Below are 14,197 nucleotides of genomic sequence, written 5' to 3'. Positions count from 1 at the left end.
GTTCCGGGTGATTTCGAAGAAAACGAGAGTGCCGGAGGGGTTACCGGAACCCCCCGGGGAAGTATTAGGCCTTAGTGGGCCTTAGGGGGAGAGAGGGCAGCAGCCAAGGAGGTGCCCCCCCCAAGGGGAGTCCGAATAGGACTAGGGGAGGGGGCGCGGCCCCTCTTTCCCTCTCCCTCTCCCTCTCTTTCCTTCCCCCTTCCCCCTTCCTAGTAGGACTAGGAAAGGATGAATCCTACTCCTACTAGGAGGAGGATTCCTCCTCTCCGTGGGTGCCACTCGGGCCGGCCGGCCTCCCCCTTGATCCTTTATATACGGGGGCTGGGGGGCACCCTAGGACACCCAAGTTGATTTTTCCAAGCCGTGTGCGGTTCCCCCCTCCACCATATTCCACCTCGGTCATATCATTGCAGTGTTTAGGCGAAGCCCTGCGCCAGTAGCTTCATCATCACCACCATCACACCGTCATGCTGACAAAGCTCTCCCTCGAAGCTCTACTGGATCATGAGTTTGTGGGACGTCACCGAGCCGAACTTGTGCAGACCATGAAGGTGCCGGACGTTTGGTACTAGGATCGGTCGATCATGAAGACGTATGACTACAGCAACCGCGTTGTCATAACGCTTCCGCTTACGGTCTACGAGGGTAAGTGGACAACACTCTCCCCTCTTGTTGCTATGCATCACCATGATCTTGCGTGTGCGTAGGAATTTTTTTGAAATTACTGTGTTCCCCAACATCAAGTGTATTCAGTTCATGGAGAAACAGAGTAATGCAATAAGAATGATGGCATGATGTAGACAAGATCTATTTATGTACAAATAGAACCCATCATTTTATCCTTAGTAGCAATGATACATACGTGTCGGTTCCCCTTCTATCACTGGGATCAAGCACCGTAAGATCGAACCCACTACAAAGCACCTCTTCACATTGCAAGATAAATAGATCAAGTTGGCCAAAGAAAATCCAAATATCGGAGAAGAAATACGAGGCTATAAGAAATCATGCGTATAAGATATCAAAGAAACTCAAATAACTTTCATGGATAAAAAGAGATAGATCAGATCATAAACTCAAAGTTCATCGGATCCCAACAAACACACTGCAAAAAGAGTTACATCATATGGACCTCCAAGAGACCATTGTATTGAGAATCAAATGAGAGAGAGGAAGCCATCTAGATACTAACTATGGACCTGAAGGTCTACAAAGATCTACTCACGCATCATCGGAGAGGCACCAATGGAAGTGGTGAACCCCTCCGTGATGGTGTCTAGATTGGATCTGGTGGTTCTGGACTCTGCGGCGGCTGGAATTGATTTTCGTTGAGTCACCTAGGGTTTTTGGAATATTGGGGCATTTATAGAGCAAAGAGGAGGTCCGGGGGGCACCCGAGGTGGGGACAACCCACCAGGGAGCGCCTAGGCCTCTAGGCGCGCCCTGGTGGGTTGTGCTCCCCTCGGAGCACCCTAGTGGCTTCTCCGACCCATCGGATGTCTTTTGGTCCAAAACAAATCCGCAAAAAGTTTCGCTGCGTTTGGACTCCTTTTGATATTGATTACCTGTGATGTAATTTTTTTTGCAAAAAAACAGCAACTGGCACTTGGCACTATGTCAATAGGTTTGTACCAAAAATTGATATAAAATGACTATGAAATGATTATAAAACATCCAAGAATGATAATATAACAGCATGGAACAATCAAAAATTATAGATACGTTGGAGATATATCAGCATCCCCAAGCTTAATTCCTGCTTGTCCTTGAGTAGGTAAATGATAAAAACAGAATTTTTGATGTGGAATGCTGCCTAACATGTCATCTCATATTGTTTTCTTTATAGCATGGAAATTTGGACTTCTATATTGTTCAAAGCAATAGTCTAGTTTTGACATGATAATTTAGATACTCAAGCATAGCAACAAGCAACCGTTTCTTTCAAAATATCAACGCTAAAATAAGTTATCCCTAGGCCATCGTGCTCAATCATTGATCCATTCATGCAACACACTTGCATATTAGCTACACCTAGTGCCCCCTAGTTGGTGCTTTGTAAGAGAAGATGGAGACTCAAATAAAAATTGCATAAAGTAAAAGAAAGGCCCTTCGCAAAGGGAAGTAGGGATTTGTATAGGTGCCAGAGCTCAAAGCGAAAATTGAGAGATAAAAACATTTTGAGAGGCATACTTTTCCCACCAATGAAAACGATTAGAGTTACCAACACTTTCCATGCTAGATATATCATAGGCGGTTCCCAAACAAAAATAAAGTTTATTCCTTTTTCCATCACACTTTCACTTTCCATGGCTAACCGTATCCACGGGTGCCCTCCATACCAAAAATTTCCAAGGAATTTATTATTTGACAACATAAAGTAAATTCATTTTTCATTTCGGGACTGGGCATCCCTAATACCTTTGCCTTACTCTCATGCAATGACAAGTGAATAAACACTCATCATGAGAATAACACATCTAGCATGGAAAATATTAGCCACCCCTCACCGCCTTGCGAGTAGTACGAGCACACAAACGAGAAATTTATTTTGAATATTAGAGATGGCACATACAAATGTTCTTAGAACGACAAAAGAATACCGCATATAGGTAGGTATAGTGGACTCATGTGGCAAAACTGGTTTAAACGATTTCAGATGCACAAGTAGTGATCATACTTAGTGCAAAATGAAGGCTAGCAAAAGATTGGGAAGCAACTAACCAAGAACCGAATAACCTCATAAGCGAGCATTAAGCATAATTAACACCGAATAATGCACCACAAGTAGGATGTAATCTCATTGCATGACTATTGACTTTCGTTCTTGCATAGAGGATCACAAACCTTATCACCAATATTCTTACTAAAGCATAATTACTCATCAACATGACTCACATATCACATCATCATATCTCAAAAATATTACTAAGAATCAAATTTATTTTGTCCAATAATCTTCACAAAAGTTTTTATTATATCCTTCTTGGATATCTATCACTTCGGGACTAATTTTCATGTGTTGCTTTTGATAAGCTCAAACAAATATAAGTGAAGATCATGAGCATAATATTTCTTTCTCTAAAATTAATTTAAGTGAAGCAAAAGAGCATTTCTTCAAAAATACTAAAGCGCACCATGCTAAAAAAGATACAAGTGAAGCACTAGAGCAAATCCATAGCTCATAAAAATTTAAGTGAAGCATAGAGAGCAATTCTAACAAGTCATGACATAATTTTGGCTCTCTCAAATAGGTGTGTCCAGCAAGGGATTAAGAGTGAAAAATACAAAACAAAGAAAGCAAAGACTCATATCATACAAGACGCTCCATGCAAAACACATAGTATGTGACAAATAAAAATATAGCTTCAAGTAAAATACCAATGGTCGTTAGAAGAAAGAGGGGTTGCCACTCGGGGCATCCCCAAGCTTAGTTGCTTGCTTCTCTTTGGATAATAGCTTGGGGTTCCATGGGCATCCCCAAGCTTAGGCTCTTCTTACTCCTTATTCCTTCATCGATCGTAAGATAACCCAAAACTTGAAAACTTCAATCACACAAAACTCAACAAAACCTTTGTGAGATCCATTAGTATAAGAAAACAAATCACTACTATAAGTTCTACTACAAACCAATTCATATTTTATTCTTGCATTATATCTACTATATTCCAAATTCTATGGCAAAAACTCTTCAAAGAAAACCATAGAATCATCAAAACAAGCACACAACGCAAAGAAAATAGAATCTGTCAAAAACAAAAGAGTCTGTAGCAATCTGGATATTTTGAATACTTATGTTATTCCAAAAACGCTGAAAAATTAGGACTACTTGAGCAATTTGTATATGAATCTTATGCAAAAAGAATTGGTATTTTATTGCTCTTTGGTTAGAAATGAGAATTATTTTCATGAGCGCGAAAGTTTCTGTTTTCAGCAAGATCAAACAACTATCACCCAAGAAGATCCTAGAGGCATTACTTGGCACAAACACTAATTAAAACATAAAAAACACAATCATATGATTTGCAGTGGAAGGGACTAGATTGAAATACCAGAGCAGGTGTGTGTTTTGAGTGCCTATATGCAAATGCGTCCTGGATCTTTCCATCCCCTTTCTGGATTTGATGCTGCCTTGACTAACCAGTACTTCACTAGTTTTATCTTTATTCATAACTCTATTTGATATTTTTGCAGTTCCAGCAAGCTGAAGACACATTCAACATACTTGATTTGGATGGACTTGTTGTCATCGGTGGTGATGATTCAAACACTAATGCATGCCTCCTCGGTGAATACTTCAGGTTGGCTGCTAAAACGACAACTCACTCTTTTGCTCACCTAAAGGACTTCTAGGTTGATGTTAATGTCTGAAGCTTTACACTGTTAAATCCTTTTATTTTCATTCTACAATGGTGTAGCTTCTAATTTAGATTATTTATGTATTCTTTCTTGGAATTATTTTATCACAAGTAAATGCTCAATCCAGATTTCACCCTTTTTGTGCCATATTGGTAGTTACTCCTGCCTTCTGTAAATTATAAGCCATATTCTGAGTGGCCACGAAGATTAATAAGCTTATAAAACCAAGAGACATATAAGAGAAAATGACAATGGTACCTATTATACTTCAATACACTGGAAACATATTAAGTATTTGTATGTGAGAGTAGTACATATAAATGCAGGAGAGAGAAGTTGTGTGATAAATAAGGTCAAAGATGATTCTAAGTCATGCTTTTTGCATCACAGGGGAAGGAACTTGAAGACTCGCATTATTGGTTACCCAAAGACTATTGATGAAGATCTAAAATGCAAGGAGGTCCCAAACAAGCTTTGGATTTGACACTACTTGCAAGGTATTGGGTTTTTGCCCTTAGGCATCAATTACCTAGTTGTCTGGTAGTGTAGTCTAGTTTGCAGGGATTCAGCTTGTACGGAAACACTCATATTGCGCCGATACGGCGACAAAGTTTGTATGGATTAGATATAAAGCACATTGCATTGACTATTTGAGAATGGGAAGATATAAATGACTAAATGTCAAGCATATACTATTCTTAACATCTTGGGGGCATGAGTAAAACAGTGAAAGAACATTGACTAAATTAGAAATCAGTAATCAGTAAACTACTTTCTACGATAACATTTGAACAAATCAGTTGTGTCATCTTCAGTTGCAGGGGGTTTGACCTAGAACTATGTGGTTTGAAAACCGAAATATCTCGATGCTTCCTGATTTTGCATCCCATGCTCAGCGTTTGTCGAATATATTCTAAGATTAAGTGTCTAGAACTACAAGACACATTTTGTTTATTTTTTTAATGTCTTCATTTGTGAAGGTTGCTGAGAAGAAGGAAACACTCAAGAATGTCACAGACTACATTACCAATGTTGTTTGCAAACGTGCAGAACTTGGTTACAACTATGGAGTTGTCCTAATACCGGAAGGTTTGATTGATTTCATCCCAGAGGTTTGACAATCTTTGTGCTTTCTCCAACTTTATGTACTGTTTTCAACTGAGTTACTGATACCATTCTTTCTCTTCTCCAGATTCAAAACCTCATTGCAAAATTGAATGAAATTTTGGCACATGATGTTATTGATGAGGCAGGGGCTTGGAAAAGCAAGCTTGAACCAGCATCTAGGGAGCTATTTGACTTCTTGCCCAAAACCATTCAGGAGCAGCTTTTGCTTGAAAGAGATCCCCATGGAAATGTTCAGGTAAAAACATGGAAATTTATTGAACCACCTTAATTTGTTTATTTCTCTGAAATTCGCCATTTATATCTAAAAGTGAGCTGACTAGTCTGAAATTCTGTTGTAGGTTGCGAAAATTGAAACTAAGAAAATGCTTATTGCCATGGTTGAAACTAAATTGGAGAAGAGAAGAGCGGCGGGGAAGTACTCTGCACATTTCAGAGGCCAGTCTCTAGATGCTGGTTGTGTGTGTGTGTATGTGTGTATTAATTATCTATATCAGATATGTATGATTGCATGTACACATCAAATGTACGTATTATTAAATGCATGTATGTGAGTACTATGAAATGTATGTCTAAACTGGAATAGGTAGATTTTTATTTTTTTAAATCCTAATTAGTTACTAGTAGCGTGGGTGTATCATATATGTGCTACCACTATTCCATTAGTAGTAGCGCTGGTGTGAACTAGTAGTAGCGTAGGGCACCGGCGCTACTGGTACGTATGGTTACTAGTAGTGTGGGGTAAAACACGCGCTACTGCTAAAAAATTGTTGTAGCGCCATAGCAGTAGCGCGGGAAGCCATGCTACTTGTATGCAAAAAACCCACGCTACTGGTAATGTTTTTCCTAGTAGTGTATGGAGCAAAAACAAGAAGGCGTGTCATATTCACATGTATAATGTGTAAGCTAAGGAGATGCAATTTAACAAATTAGGAGCAATACAAGCTAGGCACCATATGCGACATGCAACAAGATATCACACTGCCATGTTAGAGCAAGCACCCGGGGTTGTGGAATAGGGGAGATGAGATTTGGAACTTGGACTACAGTAGGAGTAGCTGGAGAATCTGCAGAGATCATCTGTTTCGGTTGCTCCAGAGGACCACCATCATTCCGTGCCTTCGTCCTTTTAGATTTTGCCTTGTCAAGTAAACTCACAAGAAAAACAAATGAAATTCGCACTTCCAAATTCGTTGATGCATGATACTGATGAACACAACTTTTATGTTGGGAACCACATTGTAGGAGGATGGAATATGTACCAAAAACGCTAAGCAGAAGGCATTTCAACAAATTGGAAGCAATGCAATCTAGACATCATATGAAAGATCCAACCAAAATCACTCTACCAAGTTAGATGTGTCTCATTATAAGTGGCACTTAAAAAAATTAGAGGCAATACATGTTTGAAATGATATGCAATATGCAACCAATATTACTGTCAACTTGAAGGTGTCTCGTCAGGAGTGATTAATGAGGGATACAGAAGAAAAGTAGTTTGATTAAGAACATGGTTAATAGAAAGACGTAATATGTACCAAAAACAGGAACACGTGTCATATTCAAAGGTATAATGTGTTAACTAAGAAGATGCAATTTACCCTAATTAGAAGCATTACAAGGTACACACCATATGCAACAAGCAACCACATATCACACTGCCAAGTAAGAGCAATCACCTGCGATGGTGGTGTGGGGGAATTGCGGTCATCAACTAGAGAGCTACATTGACTATCTTCATTTAGCCTTGTCGTTTCTTGAGAATCATGCGGGGAGGATGACACTACACTCTTTAAACGAGTAGCACGTCTCACAGTAACCCATTGGGCGACAGTCTCGTCATAAGTGGTTGATGAGGGATACAAAAGAGCATTAGTTTGATGTACGAACATGGTTAATAGACATAAGTAGTGTGTATCAAAAACAGGAAGGCATGTCATTATCAAAGGTATAATGTGTAAAGTAAGCTGATGCAATTTAACCAAATTGGAAGCAATACAAGCTAGACACCATATGCAACATGCAACCACATTTGACAACACGAAGTTAAAGCAAGCACCTGGGATGGTTGTGTGTGGCAATTGAGATCATCAACTGCAGAGCTACGTTTACTGTCTCCATCTGCTGACACTGCACCCTTTAGAGCACTGGGACGCTTAGTGCTTATCTTCAAATTACACTAGAGCGACTTCTGTCTTTTCTTTTTTGTATTCATCAACACTGCGTCAGAGTCTGAAATACCCATGAATAAAAAAATAGTGTGAGTATGGGTGAAGTGTGTGCACAAGTAGTATAGTGTAAAGGTAGCAGATAGCAGGTCGGTGAGAAATAAATGACGGGAGATATATGATAGCTCTACAACGTGCATGGCACACGAAATTACTAGATTCTAGGATTTTGAAATATGAGCACAGGGATGGCTAGGAAATGCATATGCTCCTCCAACACACCACAAGGTGTGGTCCTATGAAAATAACAGTCAACTGAAAACAAATAGGTCAGTCCATTTTTTCTGCACCATTTGATGTACAAAGAACGGGCAGATCGCCTTCATCTACCTCCAGCCAGTAATTGTTACGATCTTCCTCGAAACGCCAACGACCATCGGCCCAGTCCCCTGCCTCCGCTCTCACCTCGACCTCACTACACCGTCGTGCTTGGCACCACCCCGGCCAACCCTTCAATCCCAGCCGACCTCCTTATCGGGCGCAAGCAGCTCCTACGCCCCACACCACTATGATAGACACCGACGCGCCGCTTCCCCGGCGAACAGGCGGACTAGGTGCTCCGCGCGCCTAAGCGGGTGCTGCTTCTTTTAATTGCGATTCGACTGACCTTGAATTGAAATCCAGGCAGGATACTGACCTCTAGCAAAGTTGAAATAGTAAATGGGAGGAAACCTTGCGCACTTAGTATTACGAAGAAGATGCGCTACGAAGCGCTAAACTAGTTTCTTTCGTGGGATGAATACGGTGTGAGCAGAGACGTAAGATTTGCACGAATAAGGGAAGAGGAGTACCTCTTTCTGCTGGTAGTGTTGTGTCCTCCTTCTGTTTTTCCAACGATCTTCGTGTGTTTTGCTGGAAACAAGAAGTTGTGGAGGATGGTGGAGCCTTGGACGAACCCATGGACAAGTTGTTGAGTGTGGTGCGGTTGTCGGTGTCAAAACCGGTGGATCTTGGGTAGGGGGTCCCGAACTGTGCATCTAAGGTTGATGGTAACAGGAGACAGGGGACACGAAGTTTTACCTAGGTTCGGGCCCTCTTGATGGTGGTAATGCCCAACGTCCTGCTTGATTGATATTGATGAGTATGGACATCGGAGGGGCCTAGGGTTGTACAAAGTCGGTTACATAGAAAGGAAAAAATACATTTGGCCGCCTAGCTTGCCTTCCATGCAAAGGAGAGTCCCATCTGGACACGGGAGGAAGTCTTCTATCTTGTATATTCATGGCCCAGTAGTCCGGCCCACGTCACACAGGTCGGACGCACGAGGACCCCTTAATCCAGTACTCCCTTAGTAGCCCCCGAACCAGGCTTCAATGACGAGGTGTCCGGCGCATAGATTGTCTTCGGCATTACAAGGCGGGTTCCTCCTCCGATCACTTCAAAGTACCTGACTTAAAGAGCTGTATTCGGCCTTCCACTTAATGTCGCAACCATTGGTTTCTATGCCTCCACACCTTCTGCTTCCACGTGTCGAGCGAATACGAGTGGTCTGGGTATTTTTTGCACATAACTCCCTCATCCACATAAGAAAGGCCTCTATTTAAAGGGATTGGATCTCAGACCCATTCCACACGTAGCGGAAAAAATCCTCAAAGCCTTGCCAGGGGAAACCATTCAACATGGCTAGCGTCCCTAGTTCCTCCTCCCGCCCTCACGGCTCCGAAAAAGGTGATTGGGAGAGATGTTCTATATCCCATGGGAAGTTGGTTAAGATCCACACACAGGGATTCCTTCCCCCCGCAGATCTGGTCCCTATTCGAGCAGGATTGACTTCCTTGACAGGCGAAGTTCTGGCAGAAAATTTCCCCAATCCAACCAGGTGGGAGCGGGTGTGCTTCATATCTTACTTGTTGAGAGGCGTCGGGTTTCTAATCACCCTTTCCTCCATGGACTCCTGGAGTATTACAGCCTCAAACTACACAACCTCACGCCGGCTTCAATCCTGCACATCGCGGGTTTGGTTGCCCTGTGCGAGCTTTTCCTGGGCTGTGAAGCCCACTTTGATTTGTGGACAAAGCTATTATGCCTCATCCCTCGCAACCGAGAGGGGTCGATATTCGAGGTGGGCGGCGCCGAAGTATGGCGCATAGCCGGGACCGGATACCTGTTTGGTACGCTGAAGAAGGCGCCCAAAGAATGGCCCTCAGAATGGTTCTATATTGAAGACGTTGCTCTCCCCGACCCAGTTCGAATGGGTCTTCCCAAATTATCAAATGCTCCGTTGAAGAAACGTCACAGCTGGCGCCTCGGAGCCTCGAGGAGGAAGATAGCGTGGAAGTCCGTCAATTGATGGTCAAGATAAAGACACCTGCCCAATCCGGATTATCAAGAATCAAGGTGATGGTGACTTCCATAGTGCGGGGGATCCAGCCACTCCAATACAGAGGGCTTCCCATGTGGCACTATAATGGGGAGGATGACGCCTCACACTGCGGTTGGAAGGGTCCGAACACCCCGCCGATTTGGTTAAAATATTGGCCGAACTATACAAAGGGGGGAAAGAGGAGTTCACTCATCTTAAACGTCGAGATGGATTTTCCATGTACAATCCTCCGAGCTGGGTAAGCTCTAATCCCACCACTTTACTTAATCCTCTCCCTGAATCACTTTTAATGTACATTAACCCATCTATTTGTAACAGGAATGGCGGAAGGTTGCCGAGGGGATCCATAACCCCGCCCCACAGCCAGAGGATCACAACCGGGACCTTCACCCTGGATTCGAAGAGGATCCGGACATAGTTGTGGAGCTCGAGGAGGGAGTATTGTACCAGGCGAGCTATGATGGCACAGTAGTGCCAATCATGGCCGACTATCCCGGCTCTTTCCTACCTCACATGTAAGTAATCAAGAGACACCTTCTTCGAAAGAGCTTACTCATTACGCCTCACCTGCCGCACTATTTCGTGCTCCAAAGGGGAGGCGCTCGACGCCACAACGTGCACCAGAGGCATCTCCTAAGAGAGTGGTGCCCGCGCCAAGCAAATATTCGAAGAGAAAGGCGAACGATAATACTGCAGGACCTTCATCAAAGAGGTATGGCTTTCTTTTTAAATATGCCTTATGGTCGTCACATCAAGCTATGAAATTATCCGCTGCATTTTATCAGGAAGACTATGTCTGAGGATCCTGCCGGTCACGCCTCCACTAGTCAGATTCCAGACCCTGCCCTAAGGACGGGGCTGATACGGGAGTGGCGCCGGTCTGTCCTTCCACAGTGGATTCAGATGATATGTCCGTCACAAACTCTAAAGTGGAGAGCGCCATGAATCATCGGCGCCGAAGGGCCGCTCTCTGCGACCCCGGCTTTTCAAAAGAGGCATTCAATGCCTTTAGCTCGGCCGATGCATACATCCGAGCTGCTCGGGATGGACTTGCGAGAGCCACGGACAAGCATTTAAAAGATATGCGGGTAAGTGTAGATTTGATACTCATATGCCAGTAGCCCCCGAGACTTGAAGCAGTTGATACAACTGATTTAAGGATCATTGTATAATTAGGTACTCACGGAGAAGAATAGCCTGCTGTCTGAAGAACTGGAAAAGTGTCAGACCCAGCTAGCTGCGGCTACCGCCGAATTGGAGAAATCCAAGGGGGACCACCTGGTAATGTTTCCCGTCATCGGAAAAGTATAATCATATAACAACAATATTAATACTGTTGTGTTTCCGCTGACAGGATCAGTAGATCAACTGAGGGAAAAACTGAAAATCGCCCAGGCTGGTGAACAGGAGGCCAAAAGGCAACATGCGGCAGGCGAACGTGTGCTGACATGGGTCAGGGATGAAAAGAACAAGCTGCAGGATTCCAACACCCTGCTGGGCGAAGAACTAAAATATGTGCGAGCCCAGCTAGCTGACACCGTCAAGGAGAATAGGAGGCTACAAGGCGGCATATTCCGTATGTTTTTGACCTCACCTTTATGCATTTCAGCAAAGAAATGATCTGACAGATTTATGTCTGCAGGTATGCTAACTGGCCGACCTGAAGAGGAAATGTCCGGCTCTCAAGGCGACCTTCTGCAAGAGTTATCCCAATTGCACGAGCGATCAGGGCTAGCAATGCGAAGCATTTCCAAAGCTTTGTGGCCATCCGCCTCTACTCCAGGAAGTATGGAGGAGCTTGTGAAGCTATTGCAGGGAGCTCGGCGGCGCTTCCGATTATGGAAGACATCAGCCTGCCGAGAAGGTGCGTGAGAGGCCTGGGCCATGGTAAAAACACGGTACAACAAGCTTGATCCGAATCATATGGCCCGGGTCGAACCTAAGGGGTCAGATGGAAAAGAAATTCCAGCTAGTTTGCTATATGACCAAGTAAAGGTAGCCACAAAATATTCCCAATAGGATTGTAAGCTAGACAGCCTGTTGGACGGCATAGAGGAAGAATTTTTTGAGTCCAAATGACTATGTACTTCAATTGACAAATTTGTCCCTAGCCAGATTGTAAAATGATTGTCATGGCAGACCTTTTCGCTTCAACCTCTGGACCCGAAGGCTCGGACTTTTTCCGAATACCTGCTCCGTAATATAAACAGAGGCATGCATGGAAACCAGGCGTAGGGGTCATAGTTGCTTGAACAGACAAGTTGTATCCGGCTAGCTATGTTATATTACATGTTGATTGTAAGAAACATCTTCCAGGGAGAATAGTTCCGTTAAGGGTTCCTTTCCCTGGGCGGATATGTGTTAGTATGCATGTCTGAACTATGATTGAAAAATTACAGTATACGTAACATCCGGGGGTTCATGGTGTGATGAAGGTAAAACGTCTTTAGTCCGCCGACCGAATATTCCCTTAAGAACGCTAGCTTTCGGCTTCACCCAGTCGGAGGTACACGTCCGGATGACCCGGTAGTAACAATCGCAGTGGTGCTTCCTTTATGCCCTAGCCGAATAAACGGGAATGGAGGGCATAAGCACATGAGCCAGGCAACCCAGCTTGGCCAAAAATTAAGTCATAATGATGCATATAATGGCGAAGAAAAGGTACATATACGGAAGAGGACACATATGTGTTGAGCTTGATGCTCGGAAAATAATAATAAGCTTCTGTAAAAGAAGCCCCTAGGTATTATGAGTGTATACGTTTAAGGATGTGCGCATCATAGGTGTGTGGTTTGGCCGCGCAAGAGCTAAAGTGCTAGGGAAAAATAAAAGAGGGTAAAAAATGAAAAAAAGGAAGAAGAAGACGAACAAAGAGGACGACTCTAGGCGTAGAATCTTCGGAGTCTTGCGGCACTCCATGGGTTCAGCTCGAGGCAATTGTCAAATGCATCACGCAGGGGGTACGCTCCTCTAATGAGAACCTTATCTATGATGAAGCAACCCTCCCACTTGGGTTTGAGTTTGTGCCTTTTCTTCTCTAGTAAGCGTAGAACGAGTTCGCCAATGTTATAAGTCTTGGCCCGCATTTCTCTGCCTTGCTGTTGATAAAATGCGGAACGGGCTTTTGTGACGTCGCGCTCCTCCTCCAGCGCATCTAGACTGTCCTGCCGATCAAGCTCGGTCTTTTTCTCTTCATACATGCGCACTCGAGGTGGGTCATGAATAATGTCGCAAGGCAACACAGCCTCTGCGCCGTACACCTTAAAGAAGGGTGTATATTCAGTATTGCGATTGGGCGTGGTCCGCAGCCCCCAGAGTACGGAGTCGAGCTACTCAACCGAGTGCTTGCATGATTCTTTCAAAGACCGCACTAGTCTAGGCTTAATGCCGCTCATAATAAGACCATTAGCTCGTTCGACTTGGACGTTTGTTTGTGGATGATAGACGGAGGCGTAATCGAGCTTAATGCCCATGTTAGCACACCAGGCTTTCACCTCATCGGCTGTAAAATTGGAGCCGTTATCGATGATGATGTTGTGTGGGATGCCATAACGGTGCACGTCACCGGATATAAAGTCATTGGTCCGGCTTCGACCGTTGTAACTGGTTTAACCTCTATCCATTTGGTGAATTTATCTACCATGACCAACAGATATGTTTTCTTATGGCTTCCTCCTTTAAGGGGCCCGACCATATCAAGCCCCCATACCGCAAAAGGCCAAGTAATGGGGACTGTTTGCAGAGCAGTGGGAGGCATATGGCTTTGGTTGGCGAAAAGCTGGCATCCGACACAATGTTGGACAAGGTCCTGTGTGTCTGCTTGGGCTGTTGGCCAATAGAAACCTGTACGGAAGGCCTAACTTACAAGGGCCCGAGCCGCGGCGTGGTGACCACTGAGACCAGCTTGAATTTCGGCCAAGAGTTGTCGTCCCTCTTCTTTGGAGATACATATTTGAATTACTCCGGTAGCGCTTTTCTTGTAGAGCTTTGCGTCATGGACCTTGTAGGCTTTCAAGCACTAACAATGCAGCGAGCCTCATTCCGGTCCTCAGGGAGCTCTCGCCTATTAAGGTAGGCCAAGAACAGCTCAGTCCATGGGGCAATTACTGCCATTATTAGATGGGCTGATGGTGTTACTTCGGTGGCTGAGCCCCCGATGATATCA

General features: G+C 43.9%; 1 protein-coding gene across 1 annotated transcript; it reads left to right on the top strand.

Moving 5' to 3' along the window:
* The first annotated feature begins 5,318 nt into the window (after positions 1-5,318).
* Positions 5,319-11,395, top strand: LOC119283453 (pyrophosphate--fructose 6-phosphate 1-phosphotransferase subunit beta-like). The gene is made up of 6 exons (XM_037563001.1): positions 5,319-5,468; positions 5,549-5,719; positions 5,823-5,940; positions 5,979-6,007; positions 11,209-11,313; positions 11,387-11,395. The coding sequence occupies exons 1-6, from the start codon at positions 5,319-5,321 to the stop codon at positions 11,393-11,395; spliced, it is 582 nt and encodes a 193-aa protein (XP_037418898.1).
* The last annotated feature ends 2,802 nt before the right edge of the window (positions 11,396-14,197 follow it).

Source organism: Triticum dicoccoides, chromosome 4A (assembly GCF_002162155.2).
Source record: "Triticum dicoccoides isolate Atlit2015 ecotype Zavitan chromosome 4A, WEW_v2.0, whole genome shotgun sequence".
Lineage (NCBI taxonomy): Eukaryota > Viridiplantae > Streptophyta > Magnoliopsida > Poales > Poaceae > Triticum > Triticum dicoccoides.
Note: the sequence above shows the minus strand (reverse complement) of the source record. Positions and strands in the feature narration are given on the sequence as shown.

Bases quoted from the DNA above. Each gene is read 5' to 3' on its own strand.
- LOC119283453 (XM_037563001.1), top strand. From the start codon at position 5,319: ATGTCTTCATTTGTGAAGGTTGCTGAGAAGAAGGAAACACTCAAGAAT. The intron at 5,469-5,548 runs GTTTGACAATCT...TCTCTTCTCCAG, and splicing joins TGATTGATTTCATCCCAGAG to ATTCAAAACCTCATTGCAAA. The intron at 6,008-11,208 runs GTACGTATTATT...TTGTATAATTAG, and splicing joins ATTGCATGTACACATCAAAT to GTACTCACGGAGAAGAATAG.